This window comes from Oculina patagonica, chromosome 5 (genome assembly GCF_052425735.1).
Source record: "Oculina patagonica isolate OP01 chromosome 5, crgOcupat, whole genome shotgun sequence".
Taxonomy (NCBI): domain Eukaryota; kingdom Metazoa; phylum Cnidaria; class Anthozoa; order Scleractinia; family Oculinidae; genus Oculina; species Oculina patagonica.
The window spans coordinates 16,000,403-16,018,071 of record NC_135762.1 but is presented as its reverse complement, the minus strand read 5'-3'; the positions used below and the strand labels follow the sequence as shown (position 1 = coordinate 16,018,071).

Genomic DNA, 17,669 nt, shown 5'->3' with positions numbered 1-17,669 from the left:
GGTAGATACCTGTCTACGCATTCTAAACAAACTGTATTCATTTTTCGATTTTGTATAGACTTCCATTTACATAATTACTTCGAAAGCAGCCAATAGATTGAAAGGAATTATGTCACGGTCACGCTATCTTAAGTCATTTTCTGTTCAGTTTCAAATTGAATGAAACCTCAAAATAATATTTTCCTAACGTAAAAAACGCCAAAGTCGCCAATGGAGTGATAAACCCGACCAACAAACATGGATGGGTTGGACTGACGAAGAATAAGGCAGATCACAGACAAACGTTTTTTTCAAGATGTCTTGTCCGTGACGTAGCTCCTTTAAACATGTTACACGCCTCAGAGATATATCTCATCGACCTGTTTTTGTAGACGGTATTATATCGGTGGAATGAAAAAGCAGGCCAAACTTCGGCTAGTTGCGCATGATAGTAAGCCTGGGCCGGACGCCAGACGGATTTCCGGCTTTTGTGACATTCAGTTTCGAAACAAATCATCAGAGATCTTTGTTTTTATCTGATTCCTTCTCGTATTTAACAATTATTCCTTGAGCCAACGAGGCGCGTAGGCCATAACTAACTCATATCCAACAAGCACGAGTGGAATAATAATTGTTTTATTAAAAAACGCCCAAAGAATTGCAATATTTGAGCTCCCCGGCTGTTATCATTGACGCGTACACCCGCCATATTTATGGTCCATATACCATATAGCATTGCCTGTTAACCAATCAAAACTTAGGAATTGCAATAAACCATTGCTTGTTTTTAATAATGGATGATATCCAATTGCCGCTAAGCCAATCAAAACTCTGGAAATATTTTCCAATGCACCAGTTTTTAATTCTGATAGTATAAAACAAGGCTAAAGAGTTACATAGACAATTAGTTATTATACATACATACAACCACAACTATCAATTTTCAAGCAAACGGCATTTGGCAGGGCTTATCAACGCTTACGTCAAAACGTGCACTTAACAGAACTAACAAGCAAGAGCTATTCCATACAGCTAGTGGCACTATATTATAAACCGCTACTAAGAAATGTCTTTTCCATCTTCTTCGCCAAACAGCCATGACAGCCATATTCTGATAGCGCGTCTCGATCGCAAGAGACATGCTGGTGAAAAACCACTCAATCACCAGCTGAACTGCAGTGTAGATGGCAAAAGTCTGTAACAACCTTAAAGGAGAGCTGTTTTCAACGAAAACATATTGATACAAGTATAGAAATCCATTAACGGACACTATTGCAGTTGATTCGGACAACATGCTCAGGATAGCGATATCAGCCATTAGTCTTTCACGGCGAGGAGTACGAAAACTTCCCCAAGGAGCCGATTTCCTTTTCCAAAACACTTGACCAATGTGATCAATCACAACCATGGTGCTTCGTTCTATGACTTCTGCAGCGCCATGTATAATTCCAAGAATAGCGATGGATTGCAAACTGTCAAGATCAGCTTGCAAAACTCGAAAAATAATCGCTAACGCATAATAACAAGTGGCTAATAAGACATACGCATATCCCGGATGGGTAATGTTCCATAATCGTTGAGCACAAATTCGTGATATTATTTTTAGTGCCACCCCAATAAGAGGAGCGAACAAGGCAATGGTCAGTTTTCCTTCGTTGCTTTGTTTGAGATACGCTACATAAAGACAGTCAGATATTAAAATACAAGCAACAAGAGGTAGGCAAGTCGATATCATCATTTTACAAAAGAGACTTAGAAATTTCGCTCTTGGTCGCAAGCAGAAGTGTCTTCCGACAAGGTACAGTTATACACATAAACTGACAAAGAATATTGAATAAATCGGAACTTGGAATACAGTTAGTGCCGTGTAATAAGGCATCTTCATTGCTTGTAACGCAACTCGATAAAGTGTGTCCAAACAATACGCTAAACAAGAAACCAGGATCAGTTTTTTCTTTAGTCCTTTTAACTGATACGAGCGAAAAAGAAATAACAGATTAACAAAGAGCCAGATGTAATAGAACAAAACCGAAATCGCATCGGAAATTGTTCTCATCCATTGCACTCGAATTGGAATCAATTTCTTTGGGTAATAATTACAGTGTAGGATCGTCTTAAAACACAGGTAAGCGATCAACAAAGAAAATATTCCAATGATAATAGCGGTTAGAAAAGAAATCAAAGCTCCAATGTACAAAGATTTACAAACTGTCTGCAGAAAGGATGGTCGAAGTCGCTTCCAAGCCATTGCTCCATCCTTGCCTTCCTGGTCTGCTTCTGTTTCTTCATTTTCCTCTGGTGAGCAAGCGTTTATTAGCCTTGCATTTATACTTCTTGACGCTAGAAAGGCTGAGCTTTTAACTTCTTTGTCGCTGTATTCTTGGTAAATTAGGTCATCAACTGGATGATAATACCATTCTCGACCCGTGCTTTGAAAAGGATCGTAGCCAAAAGACTCTGCCATGTATTCAGGTTCTTCTGGGTTATAGTGTTCTGTTACGCCGCGCGTAAAGCGGAACACGATTTGACCAAACACTTCTAACAGCGTACTGCTACTCATCATGAAGACAGCCCGACAAAATCTAACAACATCAATTGGTGCAGTTAGTATATAATGAAATGGAACGTCTCCTTGTGTTCGTTTCACTGATGTTAGCATATAAGACGCGCCCCTTTCCTTCAACTTAACTCCCTACAGAGAAGTACTATCCAAAGGAAACGAAAATTGGCTCGAGAAATGGGAGTTTCGAGAATCCAAGGGTTCGACAACTCGGGATTCTCTTGTATATTAATTAACTTGGCGGCGGAAGTAAAATATACAGAATTACTTGATGACGAATATCAATCTGTTTCCTGGTAAAATTTCCCCTTACAGTACAATCCCGATTTTTCGAACCTCCAGCGGAAAAAAAATTGTTTTGAGAAAACGCATTGTTCGAGAAATGGGGGTAAAATTACAGAGAAGGACTATCTAAGGGAAACGAAAATTGGTTTGGGAGTTTCGAGAAACTGCGGGTTCGATTGATTGTGATTCTACTGTAGTTTCGACTTTAAAACCTGTCAAATCTGTCAAGACACCCTGCTGTTTGGCATTTTCTAGTCCGTTGTAGATAGCGAAAATTTCAAGGTTAGTCATGTTCCACAAATACCCAGAGCTTTGAAAAAGAACAACAATTTAAGCTATGTTTTCGTCACATTTGTAAAGGAAATGTCAAACGTTGACAATAGATTAGAGAATTAACATTTTCATCGGAAGAAAAAAAATATAAGGAAACAAACCGGAACATGACGGGGAACTTGCTAACCAGATTTTTAAAATAGCTCTTTATCAGCATAAATATGTATTTTTTTATTTGTGAGTGTAGCTATCTCTTGGTGACTTGAAGATAGGATGGGAAGATAGGACTGACTCCCTCACAAAACGTTAGTCTCATAAGTGACCCAACCTGTGTTACCAATTTAATTTTCATTGATTTGTTCGTCAGAAATTGTTCTGATGCCTTGGTTTGTTCTGATGTCTCTCACATAAGCAGTAATGATCACAATCGTGTTTATGCATATCGTTAATTTTCCTTCCATACGCTATCAAATATAAGGCACAAAACTATTCTATAAGAACATTTAAAACTTCATTTCTGCTAGATATAATGACATCTCTTCACAACTTCGACGCTTGGGGGGGGGGGGGATTATTTCATGACATTGATGTTTTGTTTTTTGAAAAATTGGTATCGTATCTGAAATTTCGCCAAACAAATGTGCTTTCTCGATTCGCTTCATCGATTCTTCCCCTCTCCAGAGCGAGAAACATGCTCCTCTAAGAAACTCGAAATATTGGTCAGATGGATGATTTGTTGCCGTACACATACTATGATTACACTCGGGTATGTTGATATATGAGCATCTCACACACATTATTGTTATTTACTTATAACTGTTGAACTGTTGGAAGTTAATACTCACTAGGTTAAACTATGTTTTGCACCGCCGTTGACACAGAGAGTTTCATTTGTATTATTGGAGCAAAAACAAACAATTCTCTTACCACTGCATTGTGTAGAAAATAGTCTAAGAGAGTGTAATCAAGTGTGCGATTTTGTATAGACTTCCATTTACATAATTACTTCGAGAGCAGCCAATAGATTTAAAGGAATTATGTCACGCTCTCGGTATCCTAAGTCATTTCCTGTTCAGTTTCAAATTAAATGAAACCTCAAAATAATATTTTCCTAACGTAAAAAACGCCAAAGTCGCCAATAGAGTGATAAACCCGACCAACAAACATGGATGGGTTGGACTGACGAAGAATAAGACAGATTACAGACAACCCTTTTTTTTTTCAAGATGTCTTGTGCGTGACGTAGCTCCTTTAAACATGTTTCACGCCTCAGAGAAATATCTCATCGACTTGTTTTTTTAGTCGGTATTGTACCGGTGGAATGGAAAAGCAGGCCAAACTTCGGCTCGTTGCGCATGATAGTAAGCCTGGGCCGGACGCCAGACGGATTTCCGGCTTTTGTGACATTCAGTTTCGAAACAAATCATCAGAGATCTTTGTTTTTATCTGATTCCTTCTCGTATTTAACAATTATTCCTTGAGCGAACGAGGCGCGTAGGATACAACTAACTCATATCCAACAAGCACGAGTGGAATAATAATTGTTTTATTAAAAACGCCCAAAGAATTGCAATATTTGAGCTCCCCGGCTGTTATCATTGGACACCCGCCATATTTATGGTCCATATGCCATATACCATTGCCTGTTAACCAATCAAAACTTAGGAATTGCAATAAACCATTGCTTGTTTTTAATAATGGATGATATCCAATTGCCGCTAAGCCAATTAAAACTCTGGAAATATTTTCCAATGCTCCAGTTTTTAATTCTTATAGTATAAAACAAGGCTAAAAAGTTACATAGGCAATTATTTATTACAATCAAAATAACATATATACGTATATATATACATACATACAATCACAACTATCAATTTTCAAGCAAACGGTATTTGGCAGGGCTTATCAACGCTTACGTCAAAACGTGCACTTAACAGAACTAACAAGCAAGAGCTATTCCATACAGCTAGTGGCACTATATTATAAACCGCTACTAAGAAATGTCTTTTCCATCTTCTCCGCCAAACAGCCATGACAGCCATATTCTGATAGCGAGTCTCGATCGCAAGAGACATGCTGGTGAAAAACCACTCAATCACCAGCTGAACTGAAGTGTAAATGGCAAAAGTCTGTAGCAACCTTAAAGGAGAGCTGTTTTCAACGAAAACATATTGATACAAGTATATAAATCCATTTACAGACACTATCGCAGTTGATTCGGACAACATGCTCAGGATAGCGATATCAGTCATTAGTCTCTCACGGCGAGGAGTACGAAAAGTTCCCCAAGGAGCCGATTTCCTTTTCCAAAAGACATGACCAATGTGATCAATCACAACCATAGTGCTTCGTTCAATGACTTCTGCAGCGCCGTGAATTATTCCAAGAATAGCAATAGACTGTAAACTGTCAAGATCAGCTTGCAAAACTCGAAAAACAATCGCAATCCCATAAAAACCAGGCACTAATAAGACATACGAATAACCTGGATGGGTAATGTTCCATAATCGCTGAGCACAAATTCGTGATATTATTTTTAAAGCAACCCCAATGAGAGGAGCGAACAAAGCAATGGTCAGTTTTCCTTCGTTGCTTTGTTTGATATAAGCTTCATAAAGACAGTCAGATACCAAAATACCAGCGACAAAAGGTAGACAAGTTGGTACCATCATTTTACAATTGAGACTTAGAAATTTCGCTCTTGGTTGCACGTGGAAGTGTCTTCCGACAAGATAGAGTTGTACACATAAGCTGATAAAGAAAACTGTATAAATTGGAACTTGGAATACAGTTTTTGCCATATAATAAGGCATCGCCATAACTTGCAAAGCAACTCGATAAAGTGTGTCCAAACAATACGCTAAACAAGAAACCAGGATCAGTTTTCTCTTTAGTCCTTTTAACTGATACGAGCGAAAAAGAAATAACAGATTAACGAAGAGCCAAATGTAATAAAAAGCAACTGAAATCGAGTCAGAAGTTGTTCTCATCCATTGCACACGAATTGGAATCAATTTCTTTGGGTAATATTTACAGTGTAGGATCGTCTTAAAACACAGGTAAGCGATCAACAAGAAACATATTCCAATGATTATAGCGGTTAGAAAAGAAATCAAAGCTCCAATGTACAAAGATTTACAAACTGTCTGCAGAAAGGATGGTCGAAGTCGCTTCCAAGCCATTGCTCCATCCTTTTCTTCCTGATCTGCTTCTGTTTCTTCATTTTCCTCTGGCGAGCAAGCGTTTATAAGCCTTGCATTAATACTTCTTGACGCTAGAAAGGCTGAGCTTGTGACTTCCCTATGGCTGTATTCTTGGTAGATTAGCTCATCGACTGGATGATAATACCATTCTCGACCCGTGCTTTGAAAAGGATCGTAGGCAAAAGACTCGTCGTGTATTCAGGTTCTTCTGGGTTATAGTGTTCTGTTACGCCGCGCGTAAAGCGGAACACGATTTGACCAAACACTTCTAACAGCGTACTGCTACTCATTTCACTTGGTAAACCAGTATGTGGGAACAGCCAAAATGTACCAATATCATTAAGTTAGTCCGCTATGAGGAACAACTATCGAAAATCACCTGCAAATATAACAGCTGGCTGTGTTCGTCTCTCTGGGTAGTTTTCAGTTCGTTTTGCAAGGTGCAACCCCTTTGGTCCAACTTATATTCCGTGAAATATATAGATATATTTGATGATGGAAGTAAAACATTCAGAATTACTTCAGCAATGAGCAATATTTGTTTCGGTTTGGTGGGGAAATTACCTGTAGTTTTAGAGCTGTCAAGTCTGTGATAGTGAAACTTCAAAGTAAATAACGTTCCTCACGTTATCAAAGTTTTGAAGAAGATCTTGATACGCTATTCCTACAGCACTGAAACATTTTCATCGCGAGGAAGAAAATGAGGAAACAGGAACATGCTAACCAGGAAGGACTATTTTTGAAAAAGCTTTTTATGAGCATATATGTCTATTTATATTCGTGATTATTAAATTCTCAACCTCGGATATTGCATTTCTAGCTTTCTGATTGGTTCACTGAATCCCGGTTATCAGCTCGTATACCTATGTTTGACCTTATATGGGAAATGAGTGCGGCAAGTGCCGCTCAGCGTAAAATGGTTCTGCGGGAAGTGACAGTTCTATCAGAAAAATGGTTGAAAACAGCAAATTTGGCGAGCTTTATGAACAAGAAATAATCTGCGGTGCCTACAAAGACCACAGAAATGCCATAGTAAAATTAACTATGAGGGATTGATGAGAAAAGTTTAATTAATAATACTTGTAAACGTACAACAAGAGCGAGTGAATAAAGTAGAACAGCAGCAAACAATTTACGAAAGAACGGAAAACTGTGTGTACGTCATAAAATTAGGCTCAGCACTTCTGTAAAGTTTGTTACCTTTCAATCTTGGTCTTGTCCTTTTATACTTAAAAAAAAAAACCTGTTCAACTTTGAGCTCAATTTCGTTTCAAATAATATAGCAGCCTTGATGACAGCCGTGGAGCCGTAAACAACAATGTAAACACTTGCTTCGTCCGACTTGCACAAGACGTGTAGTTTCCAGAAAAACTTTTGCTACGGATCATCCCGTAAGTCTGGGGAAGAAAACTCTCTCGCTCGCTCATTCTTTTGTGTTTCATTCAACTCAACGAAGTGAACACCGCGTCACAAATTTTCCCGCCTCCTCATCATCACCTCGTTTACATCAAAATGAAATGTCCAGTCGATTTAAACTTAAAGAAAAATTTAATAAAACAATTATTCTATTCGCCCTTGTTGGATACGAGTCGTTATAGCCAACGAGGCGCGAAGCGCCGAGTTGGCTATTTACCACCTCGTATCCAACGCGGGCTCATAGAATAATTGTTAAGTATAACTGTTTCTGGGTAAGCTGAATTGCAATATACAGTTGAATCACGCCATTTCGAACTCCCAAGGGAAATGAAAAATAGTCCGAGAAAGCGGAGAGTTTGAAAAAGGTAATACTAAATGACTGAAAAAGCAAATCCAAGGGGAATTGATTTGATTTCAAGATAGCGAGGTGTTCAAAATAACTGAGATCGAAATAGCGAGGTTCAGCTGTAACTTTGACTAACTTCCTCATGAATATTGCAGATATTTTTAGTCTTATCTATTAGATATTACCAACTATCATTACCAACTCATTAACAGCTCATGCTTTGGTTCGTTATGATGTCTTTCGCGTAAGCAATAATGATCACAACCGTGTTTATATATGTTTATTGTTAATTTTTCTTCCATCGATACATCAAAAATAGGGCACACGATTAAAAATACAGAAGATTTTAAACTTCTAGATTCCGTAATGATATCTCTTCACAACTTTGGGATAATCTTGCTAGTTTCGACGATTCAAATGATACAGCTAATTCGAGAAAGGTTGTCAGAAAAAAGCACAAACGTGCACGCGACAAGACCGAAAGGTAGTATGGGTACAGGTAGAGAGCTACTGCACTTGCTGAATAATAATAAGATGGCGACATGACAAACGGAAATTAACACGTTTTCTTTTTCTTCAGACATGTGGAAACAAGGTACTTTTAGCCCCGCTGAATTTTAAAAGAATTGTCAAAACGCAAAGACATGCGACTGAAAAAGTAGAGCTGCAGAAAATGCCTCCTGAGAGGAAAAACAAAATCGTCACGTGCAAAAATACAAACTTGTACATTTCCTCTAGGCCAATACGCACAATTCCAGTGAATGCCCAAACTACCTTTCGGTCTTGTTGCGTGCACTTTTGCGCTTTTTTCCGATAACCTTTCTCAAGTTAGCAGTATGCGGTTCTCTTGAAGAATCTTATTTCTTAATGTCTTGACTTTGGCAATCATTCGCTTGTAAGAGAAAAACGTGTTTGTAGGTCACTATGGTTTACCTCGCAATTAGAGCTATGTATGTATGATATTGAGATTTTGCCAAACAAACGTTCTACCTTGATTCGCTTCCGCAATGTCTGAGACAACGTGAAAGGGAAAAATGAATTTATTTTATAACACTGTCGCTCGTGTTTGATATATTACATCAAACACAACAAAGGGACATGTTTCATCGGGATATCCAAACACCAAGAAGAGAGTTGAAAATACGACTCGCAGCGGAGTATTTTGTGGAAATTCGAGGTGTTAGGATAGCCGATGAAACACTGTCTCGAGTTTTTGATATATCTTTTCAATTGAGACGGAAACTAAGGAGTAAACGAAAACTATAATCGTAAAAATCTATGCTATTTAAGACCGGGTATCCAAACCTCCAACACGGTCATGATTTTATTTGTTTTAAGTTGATGCATTATTAACGAGTTTGAGAAGACTGTGTTAAAACTAACAGCAATGCAAGATTTTACTATCTTCACGTTTGAGCAAGAGCTCATGCCAAACGCGCATCTTAACCACTGCTGAGGGAAATCAACAAGTAACTTCCTGTCGTAAGAATGCGAAAGAACCGAAAGTCTCTAAAAGCCCAGATATGGATATACTCGTTAAAGCAAAGCTAAAAGAACGGCTGAATACAACACGCGTATGGGAAGCGTGTATGCTTCAGTACTATTCCCGTCTAAAATATACTTTCAAATGTCTTAGTATGTTAAGGTTTCTAGATACGGTATCAGGTGGGATACAATTTCCTTAGGGAGAGATTTGTAGAGGGTGAAGCAAAGTACCGCATTACACGATAGAGACGAAGCGGGAGAGAAACCTTTGGCATTTGCCGTTTGACAAGATGCTTATGATAATCGAGCGCTTCCATTTCATAATAAAAGGAAGCTTATTCACAGTTTTAACGTGTGTGTGTTGCCCTCTCCACGTACTTATGTGCCGTCGCCAAAGCAACATTGATTATTGGCTTCTGTATACAATAGAAGAAACATTTTGTGGTATTTTATGTAAAAACACACAAAACTACATGAAAAACACATGAGACGGTAGGGCGGCTGCAGGACCACACTCAAAGCTCCTGCAAGCTGACGCCCTTGGGACCAGGAGAAGTGTTAACCGTCTGGACAAGCTGCGGCAAAAAATTCTTTGTTCTTCTGGTTATGCGTCTCAAGTTAAAACACGGGCACAAGACGCGTTACGCGTCAAGACGAACTTCTTTTCGTTATCCGTCTTTCAAGACGCATTTCGAAAAGTAGCTCGTCTAGACGGGTAACGCGTCTTGTGCCCGTCTTTATACTAGAGACGCATAACCAGATGAACAACACAATTTTTGCCAAAGCTCGTCCAGACGGGTAACACGTCTCTAGTATAAAAACGGCCAATAAAGTGTTTGTACTACCTTTGACTTCCCGTTACTCAGGGAATATGTGGCATTTGTAAGAGATACTAGACGATTACCGAATTTTTGAGATTTAAGTTAAAGGTTTTTACTGTTTTCTAATTGTAGCTGATGCTGATGGCATTTGCAGTTCTGTTGCTGAATGTGGTGTTTATGCCATACTTGCTGGCAGCAGCCGTTCCCACTGTGCTGTTATTTCTGTTCATACGTCATTACTACTTGAAGTCTGCAAGAGAGATTAAACGACTTGAAGCAATGAGTAAGTCATCCTCGGAGACCCAGGGGCAGTTAGTGGGGCGAGGTAAACGCGAAAATGCGGGTAGAAAATAGCGCGAAACTGCGAGGAAAAAAATCAGCATATAAAAGTTGTATTGACTGAAAGTGCCCCTGGGGAAAGAATCTTACCAGACCAGTTCAAAAAGCTCTCTGAATACTGCCTCCTGATTGGGCAGAAAAATCTTTTGTATTCCCTTTGTATTATTCTGTCCAATCGGCGACCAGCCTGACTACAGTCCTTTTGGTGTGTTCTCGCACGAAATATGTACACAAAGCCAGTTCGCTTGCCATACCCTGTCTTGCTTGTTCGCCAAGAATTTGCTCGGGAAGGAAAAGTTTAGGCTAGTGCCTCCCCTGGTTGAAAACGTCGAACGTTTGACGGCCTTGCACGCGGAGAAACGGCGGATTCTTCAGATTGTGGTCGATCGCAGGTATCGGAACACTTGCATGCTGTTTGCGAGTTTTAAAAGTTTGTGGGCGATATGCTAGTTGCACTGCTGTAATGGATGTTTTCAGATTTTTTCTGGGAAGATCAGTGACAGCTTAACGCGAAACTTTTCCAAACAAGAGTAATGTTTTTTTACGAACAAGCCCGGCAGATGTGTCAAGCGGCCATCTAGCTACGCGTGCAAAGCGTGCAGCAGCGATTCCCAACTTTTTTATAGGTGAGATAATAGCAGATCGATCGCAGCTGGAAGCGAAACTACAACAACAACAAAAGTTTATTTAAACAATCATATTATTTACAATATTTTTCATCTCCCGCAATTACATGTAGCATAGCTATTCGAGGCGGGAGGTGAAGAAGAAAATGAAGAACAAAAAAATAAATAAATAAAGTTACAAAAAGGTAATACCTTATCTACATTAAAGAAAAGATAGTAATAAGAAAGATAACTTCGAATATCATAGTAATAAATTAAAATAACAATGTGTTTTAAGTTACATTAAGCTAAAGATTTTAGGAAGTCAAAAACTATTTCCAAACAAACTTTCAAGACCGTACATTTTTAAAATTTTTCCGTCGATCGACCGATTAGCTAAGCGCGCGTGTAATGCGTGCAGCACCAATTGTAGCACTCAAATGACGGTCATATTTCCCGAAGACAAAATTTTCCCGACACTTCACATCCAAGTTGCGGAGGCACTACCCAAATTTTTCCTTCCCGAGCAAATTCTTGGCGAACAAGCAAGACAAATATGGCGAGCGAACTGGCTTTGTGTACATATTTCGTGTGAGAACACACCAAAAGGACTGTAGTCAGACTGGTCGCCGATTGGGCAGAATAATACAATGGGAATACAAAAGATTTTTCTGCCCAATCAGGAGGCAGTATTCAGAGAGCTTTTTGAACTGGTCTGGTAAGATTCTTTCCCCAGGGGCACTTTCAGTCAATACAACTTTTATATGCTGATTTTTTTCCTCGCAGTTTCGCGCTATTTTCTACTCGCATTTTCGCGTTTCCCTCGCCCCACTAACTGCCCCTGGGTCTCCGAGGATGTGAGTAAGTCTGAAAAATGCCCTTTGTAAATTTTCTGTGTCCATCTCTGGATACCTTACTGGTATAGAACTTTAAAATAAGAGACTGTATCGCATACGCTTAAGGATATCTGCAGCGCACAAAATGTTTTTACCGGAAAAGCAAGAGAAATCTCAAAATGATGGCTCAACACTGGAAAATGTCAACAAAATCTTGGAAAATTTAGAAAAAGAAGAAAGGTCAGGGATGTAAGTTATTGAAACTTACTCCAGTCTAGAATTCTTCTGGAATTCCGACGTCTTTAAAATTAACCAGGAATATTTACCTTCAATTTTTGTACTCATCTTGTTTTCTCTTTAGACCGCAGTCCATTGTATTCACACTTGTCTACCAGTCTCCAAGGCCTCACCACCATTCGAGCTTACTTGGCAGAAGGTCGATTTAAGCATCAGTATGACGTGTACCAAGATGATCACACGGCTTCATGGTTCCTATTCATGACAGCATCCAGGTGGCTTGGAACCAGACTCGACTTCATGTGCAATGTGTTTATTGCTCTTGCGGCTTTTACTCCTCTGTTTTTGGCACAAGGTGGAATATGTAAGTCTTGTCCTGATAGACGTCTGTAGAAAACAAAGAAACTTTTTAAACACGATTCTATAACCCATGCATTTATCACTTAACTGAATATAGGTCCTTCACAAGTTGCTGCTTGTCATTTTGTCAGTTTGTTTTAACAATTTGGTTTAAATCACTTGGTGGAGATTGGCTCTATGAAAGTAAAACAAATGTGGCTTTTAAAGAATTTAGTATTTTCCTTTTAAAACAGTTTCTAATTAAGTTGTCCTCGTACATTAGAGTTCTAACATTTTACATTTTCTTTCCAGTTTTGTCTGCAGGAGTGGTTGGCCTTACACTGACATATGCCAAGATGTTAACAGGAGCATTCCAGTGGTGTGTTAGACAGAGTGCTGAAGTAGAGAGTCTGGTATGTGCTACATAACGTACCTGATAACCAATGCCCGCATTGAGAATGATGTTATACGCGATAATTTTTAACAACAGCATGTTTGTTAGAACTGTCTCGCGTACCACCTTCTTGACCAAGTTTGGATTTTATTAGAGCTAGATCTGCCCCTTTTACCTCTGAATTGTTCACACTTGGTGCAAGTTGGCCGAAAAAGCTTAAAATGGACTTTTCTCTTTTTTTAGCGTGTCACAGTCTGGGAAACAGCCAATTCAGGGCATACATTGCTTACTAGTTTTTCTCTAATTTCAAGTTCGACTACGGAAGATGGCCTAGAGATAGCATTTCTTGCCTTCATAAAGCCATCAGCGGGCGAACGCTTGGAGTTACCGACTTTTGCTTCTGAACAGCTAGTCTCTGTTACCTTTTATAGTTTTTGTTGTTATCCTTTAGATGACTTCTGTGGAGCGTGTTATGGAGTACTCTAAACTGGAACAGGAAACCCAGCCCGATGATAAAACTGTTGCTGTACCAGAGAGTTGGCCACAGTACGGGATAATTACATTTGAGGGTCTTTACTACACTCATCATCACTCCCTGCCTTACGTCCTGAGAAGATTAAATTTCTGCATTAGAGCACAGGAAAAGGTAACTTGGTTTCTGTTACACGCGAAAAAGACTCTCTGTGCAATTTTTCTGTTACACCCGGAAGGCGCAAAGACATGACGTAAAAAAGAGGCAGATCTATATTCTCTTTGCAATTTAGAGAGCCATCGCGTACCATGTGTACACGACATTACTTGCACTGATTCACGAAAAGGTTCAGGTTTAAGCGAACAAGACCATTGAAAGAGTTTACACATCAAGAACAGTCGAACCTCTAGTCAAAAGACCCTCTTGAGACCACGAAAATTGTCCACTTAGGGGAGTTGTTCATTAGTGGTGGTTCTATTCTTATTTTCTGTGTCCATAAAGTTCCGAACTAGTAGAAGGGTTGAAGACCGTAGTTTACGGAAATGTTTCTTGTCTAAAGTTGTGGGCTGTTTAGCAATGAGCTTTGTGACAACTGTTAATTTTTTGTTTGTTCAAGGTCGGTATTGTTGGTAGAACCGGAGCTGGTAAATCATCATTAATGGCGGCTTTATTCAGACTGGCCGAACCGGAAGGCACAGTTCGGATAGACGCTGTTCCTATCACGGATATCTCATTGCGTGACTTGAGAAGCAACTTGTCCATTATTCCTCAGGTAATCTTTTTCCTTACAAAGTAAGCACGTGTCGATAGCGCGAACAGTGAACTAGCCAGTCACAACTCAAAGTATAATCCGTTAAGAGAGCAGGAAATGTCATGTGAACAAGCCAAGGTAACCCATGGGGTTTGCATCGGATTGGTCAAGAAGCCGACATCTTCTTTCAGATTGGTTTCCGCATGTTGCACGAGTTTTCTTTATACAGTAAGATAGCTTAGCAAACATTGACACTTTTGGTTTGTCATGCAATGCTTCCTCCTCTTGGACAAAGTTAACACGCAAGCAAAGAAACTACATAGTGAGCCCAATATTCACATTAAATAATTACTATTTTTCTGGTTTTATTCAGGACCCAATCCTCTTCAGCGGAAGTCTTCGGAAAAATTTGGATCCTTTCGATCAATATGGGGACTCGGAACTGTGGAATGCCTTGGAGGAGGTATTTGTACATGAAAAATGCAATCATTCAGCAAAGTATAGTGTCTGTTGAAAGGCTTAAACTGTGTTTATACTGGAAGCGAAACAGAACTGTAACTTTGGACATGTCTTTTCATTAGGTGCAACTAAAGGAAGCGGTCACTGAGTTACCAGATGGACTGGAAACTAAACTAACCGAAGGAGGTTCGAATTTTAGTGTCGGTCAGCGGCAACTGGTGTGCCTCGCACGTGCGGTCCTGAAACACAACAAAATATTAATCATTGACGAAGCAACAGCGAATGTAGATCACAGGTACATATGAACGTAGTACGAGAGAATTTTATTGCTTACATGTAACTGTGACTTACATTTGGTTTGGCCAATTTCTGCTTGGTGACCAGTAAGGGTGTTGAATTTGTCGCTTTTGTAATAAAATGCTAAACTCTATGGTGATCACGCAGAGTAAAAAAAATTCGAAGAAAAAAGAAAGTTTAGTCTAATGAATATTAGCATACTCGATTTTTGGGCAAACAGGTGTCAAAACACAAACTCAACAACTACAAATGTAAAATAAACATCTACAGATGTATGGCAAAACAAAATAAATTTACATCTAGATTACTTCAAATGATACGATAGCACCAATCAAGATTTTAAATACACATCGTACAGGTTACAGTTTTTAAACCATCAAACCATAATAATTGCCAACGAGACAGCCGAGCCAAGAGGCGAGGCTGTCGAGGCGGCAGAATCATAGAGCCGTGTGCGTATGAGTGTATAGGCAGATAAAATCTTAAGTTCTGCGTAAGGGACTTTTTTTTTACCATATTTGGGTGTAAGTAAACCCCATATTTAGGTTGTATTGTTCTTCCCAACTGGTTCCCAGTCTCTCACTCCTTGCGAGAGCTAATGACCAAAATGGCGTCCACGCGGCTCGCTGTTAAAATTTTTCAATGTGGTCATTCATCCATTTACCGATAAATATACCTTTAGGGAATTATAAATCGAAAGAGAATACCCTACAGAATATTCGACCGATGAAAAAATGAACATCAAGGTCTTCAAAGCGATGAAATAATCTTTCGACTTTGGAGTCCTTTGATTTACGATCGAAGATAGACATGAAAGTCAAAGGGGACTGTTGACTTTAAATAGAGTTTTCTTGACTTATGAGAATGCTGAAGTCGGGTAAATGCTTCCTTTTAGTGTTGATTGTGTTTATAGTAATTGTTTGACCGATGATTTATTCCAAATCATATACCGTTTATATTTTATTTGGCACGCATTTTCGCTCCGCGTAGAAATAACATCAAAACAAATCTCACTAAAATTACTGCATGTCATACACACAAGAAAGTCAAAAGTTTTTTGCTTCTAATGGCAAATGTATTGTTAACTTGAATACAAATTTTGTCTCCAAATAATCCTTGACCTTTCAAGTTTTGTTTTCTGTTCATTACTCGTGTATTACTGTCTCTGATAACTGAAAATTATTTTTAAAAAAGCATCTTAGCAGTTTTGATTTTGGGATTTGATTTATAAGAAGTTCTTGAAATGCAACTATCCCTATTGTGGACGGAAACATTTTAACCATCGCGTGTTGTATTTAACAAACAGCGATTAAACCTCATTTAATAGTTAATTATTGCCTACATTTTGTGACATTTTAACGTTAAAAAGAATTTATAAAATTTTTCAAGAGTTATCAATCTGTCAAACTCGTAGCCTGCGTAGCAGACATCTGTGTACGTCTTTTAGTGTGTTTAAAAGAGTGCGCGATCGCGAGAATACGCGCGCTGGAAACTACGGCGCCTGCTACACAGGCTATCAAGCCTGTGTCATTTATGAACACCAGAGAAATAGCACTTTTTCGCATATTACCTAAAATACAATTTACCATATTTTGGTCATTTCAAATATAGTTCTATCAAAAACCATTCAATATCTGTTCTTATGAACAAACATGAGAATTTCACTCGTTGGCATTTACCGATAGGTACAACTAGTAATAATACTTTATTCAAACACACAAATGGTATTACACAAATTGTATCTGAAAAGGCGGACCATGAGGTCATCCCTATTTAGGTCCCCTAACTAAAATTACAATCTAAAATTTAAAAATTTAAAAAAAAGCATTACAATCTAAAAAATTACAATCTAAAAGTTAAAATCTAAAATATCTATAATATCTGGTACTGTGGCATATAATTAATGAATGTTCATCCACTTTTTAAGGTTTGATTTAAAGATATTTACATCAATGTCGTGTCCGAACAAATAGTTTGGCAAATTGTTCCATTCCTTAATAATTCTAACAAAGAAGGAATACTTGAATGCGTTAATTCTTGCTGATCAAAAAACAGATCTCTTTTTAAAGATTGCTATTCTTTCCCTCAGCACGGATGCCTTAATCCAAGAAACGATACGAAGCAAGTTTCAACGCTGCACAGTACTGACTATTGCTCACAGACTTAACACCATTATGGATTCTGATAGAGTACTGGTAAGTATATACATCTTTGATAAATGTATCGTTAGATATATCTTTAAGACAAAGCAATCACTGAACTGAGAGAAAAAGAAAAGGAGTCTGAGTCACTTTAAAGAACGTTTTTCCACATGCACAAGCCATCCAAATTGTCTTTCTCATATAGGTAAGGTAAAAGACCATATTCGTATTCTCGGTATTGGACTGGAACTAGGTTGCAATGGATGCTAATGCGGGGAACCTTCAGGTTCGATTCCCGTACCCGGCGTCATATGTGGGTTGAGTTTTTTTTATTGGTTCTCGTCCTCGCTCCGAGGGTTTTCTCCGGGATCTCCGGTTCCCTCCCTCCGCGAAAATCAACACTGCTAAATTCCAATTCGATCGGAAAAGTG

At 38.7% G+C, this 17,669-nt stretch overlaps 1 protein-coding gene and 2 pseudogenes across 3 annotated transcripts in view; 1 reads left to right on the top strand and 2 right to left on the bottom strand.

Annotated features, from left to right (window-relative positions):
- Positions 1-17,669, top strand: part of LOC144652982 (ATP-binding cassette sub-family C member 4-like) — a 69,873-nt gene that overhangs the window by 50,258 nt on the left and 1,946 nt on the right. For all 3 annotated transcript variants that reach the window (XM_078512879.1, XM_078512878.1, XM_078512880.1), the window contains 8 exons: positions 10,501-10,651; positions 12,510-12,749; positions 13,037-13,137; positions 13,570-13,764; positions 14,207-14,362; positions 14,715-14,804; positions 14,923-15,095; positions 17,187-17,292. In XM_078512879.1, coding sequence (XP_078369005.1) covers positions 10,501-10,651; positions 12,510-12,749; positions 13,037-13,137; positions 13,570-13,764; positions 14,207-14,362; positions 14,715-14,804; positions 14,923-15,095; positions 17,187-17,292 — 1,212 coding nt within the window. The remainder of the gene's footprint in view (positions 1-10,500; positions 10,652-12,509; positions 12,750-13,036; positions 13,138-13,569; positions 13,765-14,206; positions 14,363-14,714; positions 14,805-14,922; positions 15,096-17,186; positions 17,293-17,669) is intronic.
- On the bottom strand, positions 923-2,616 carry LOC144652986 (uncharacterized; annotated as a pseudogene).
- Positions 4,975-7,258, bottom strand: LOC144652987 (uncharacterized; annotated as a pseudogene).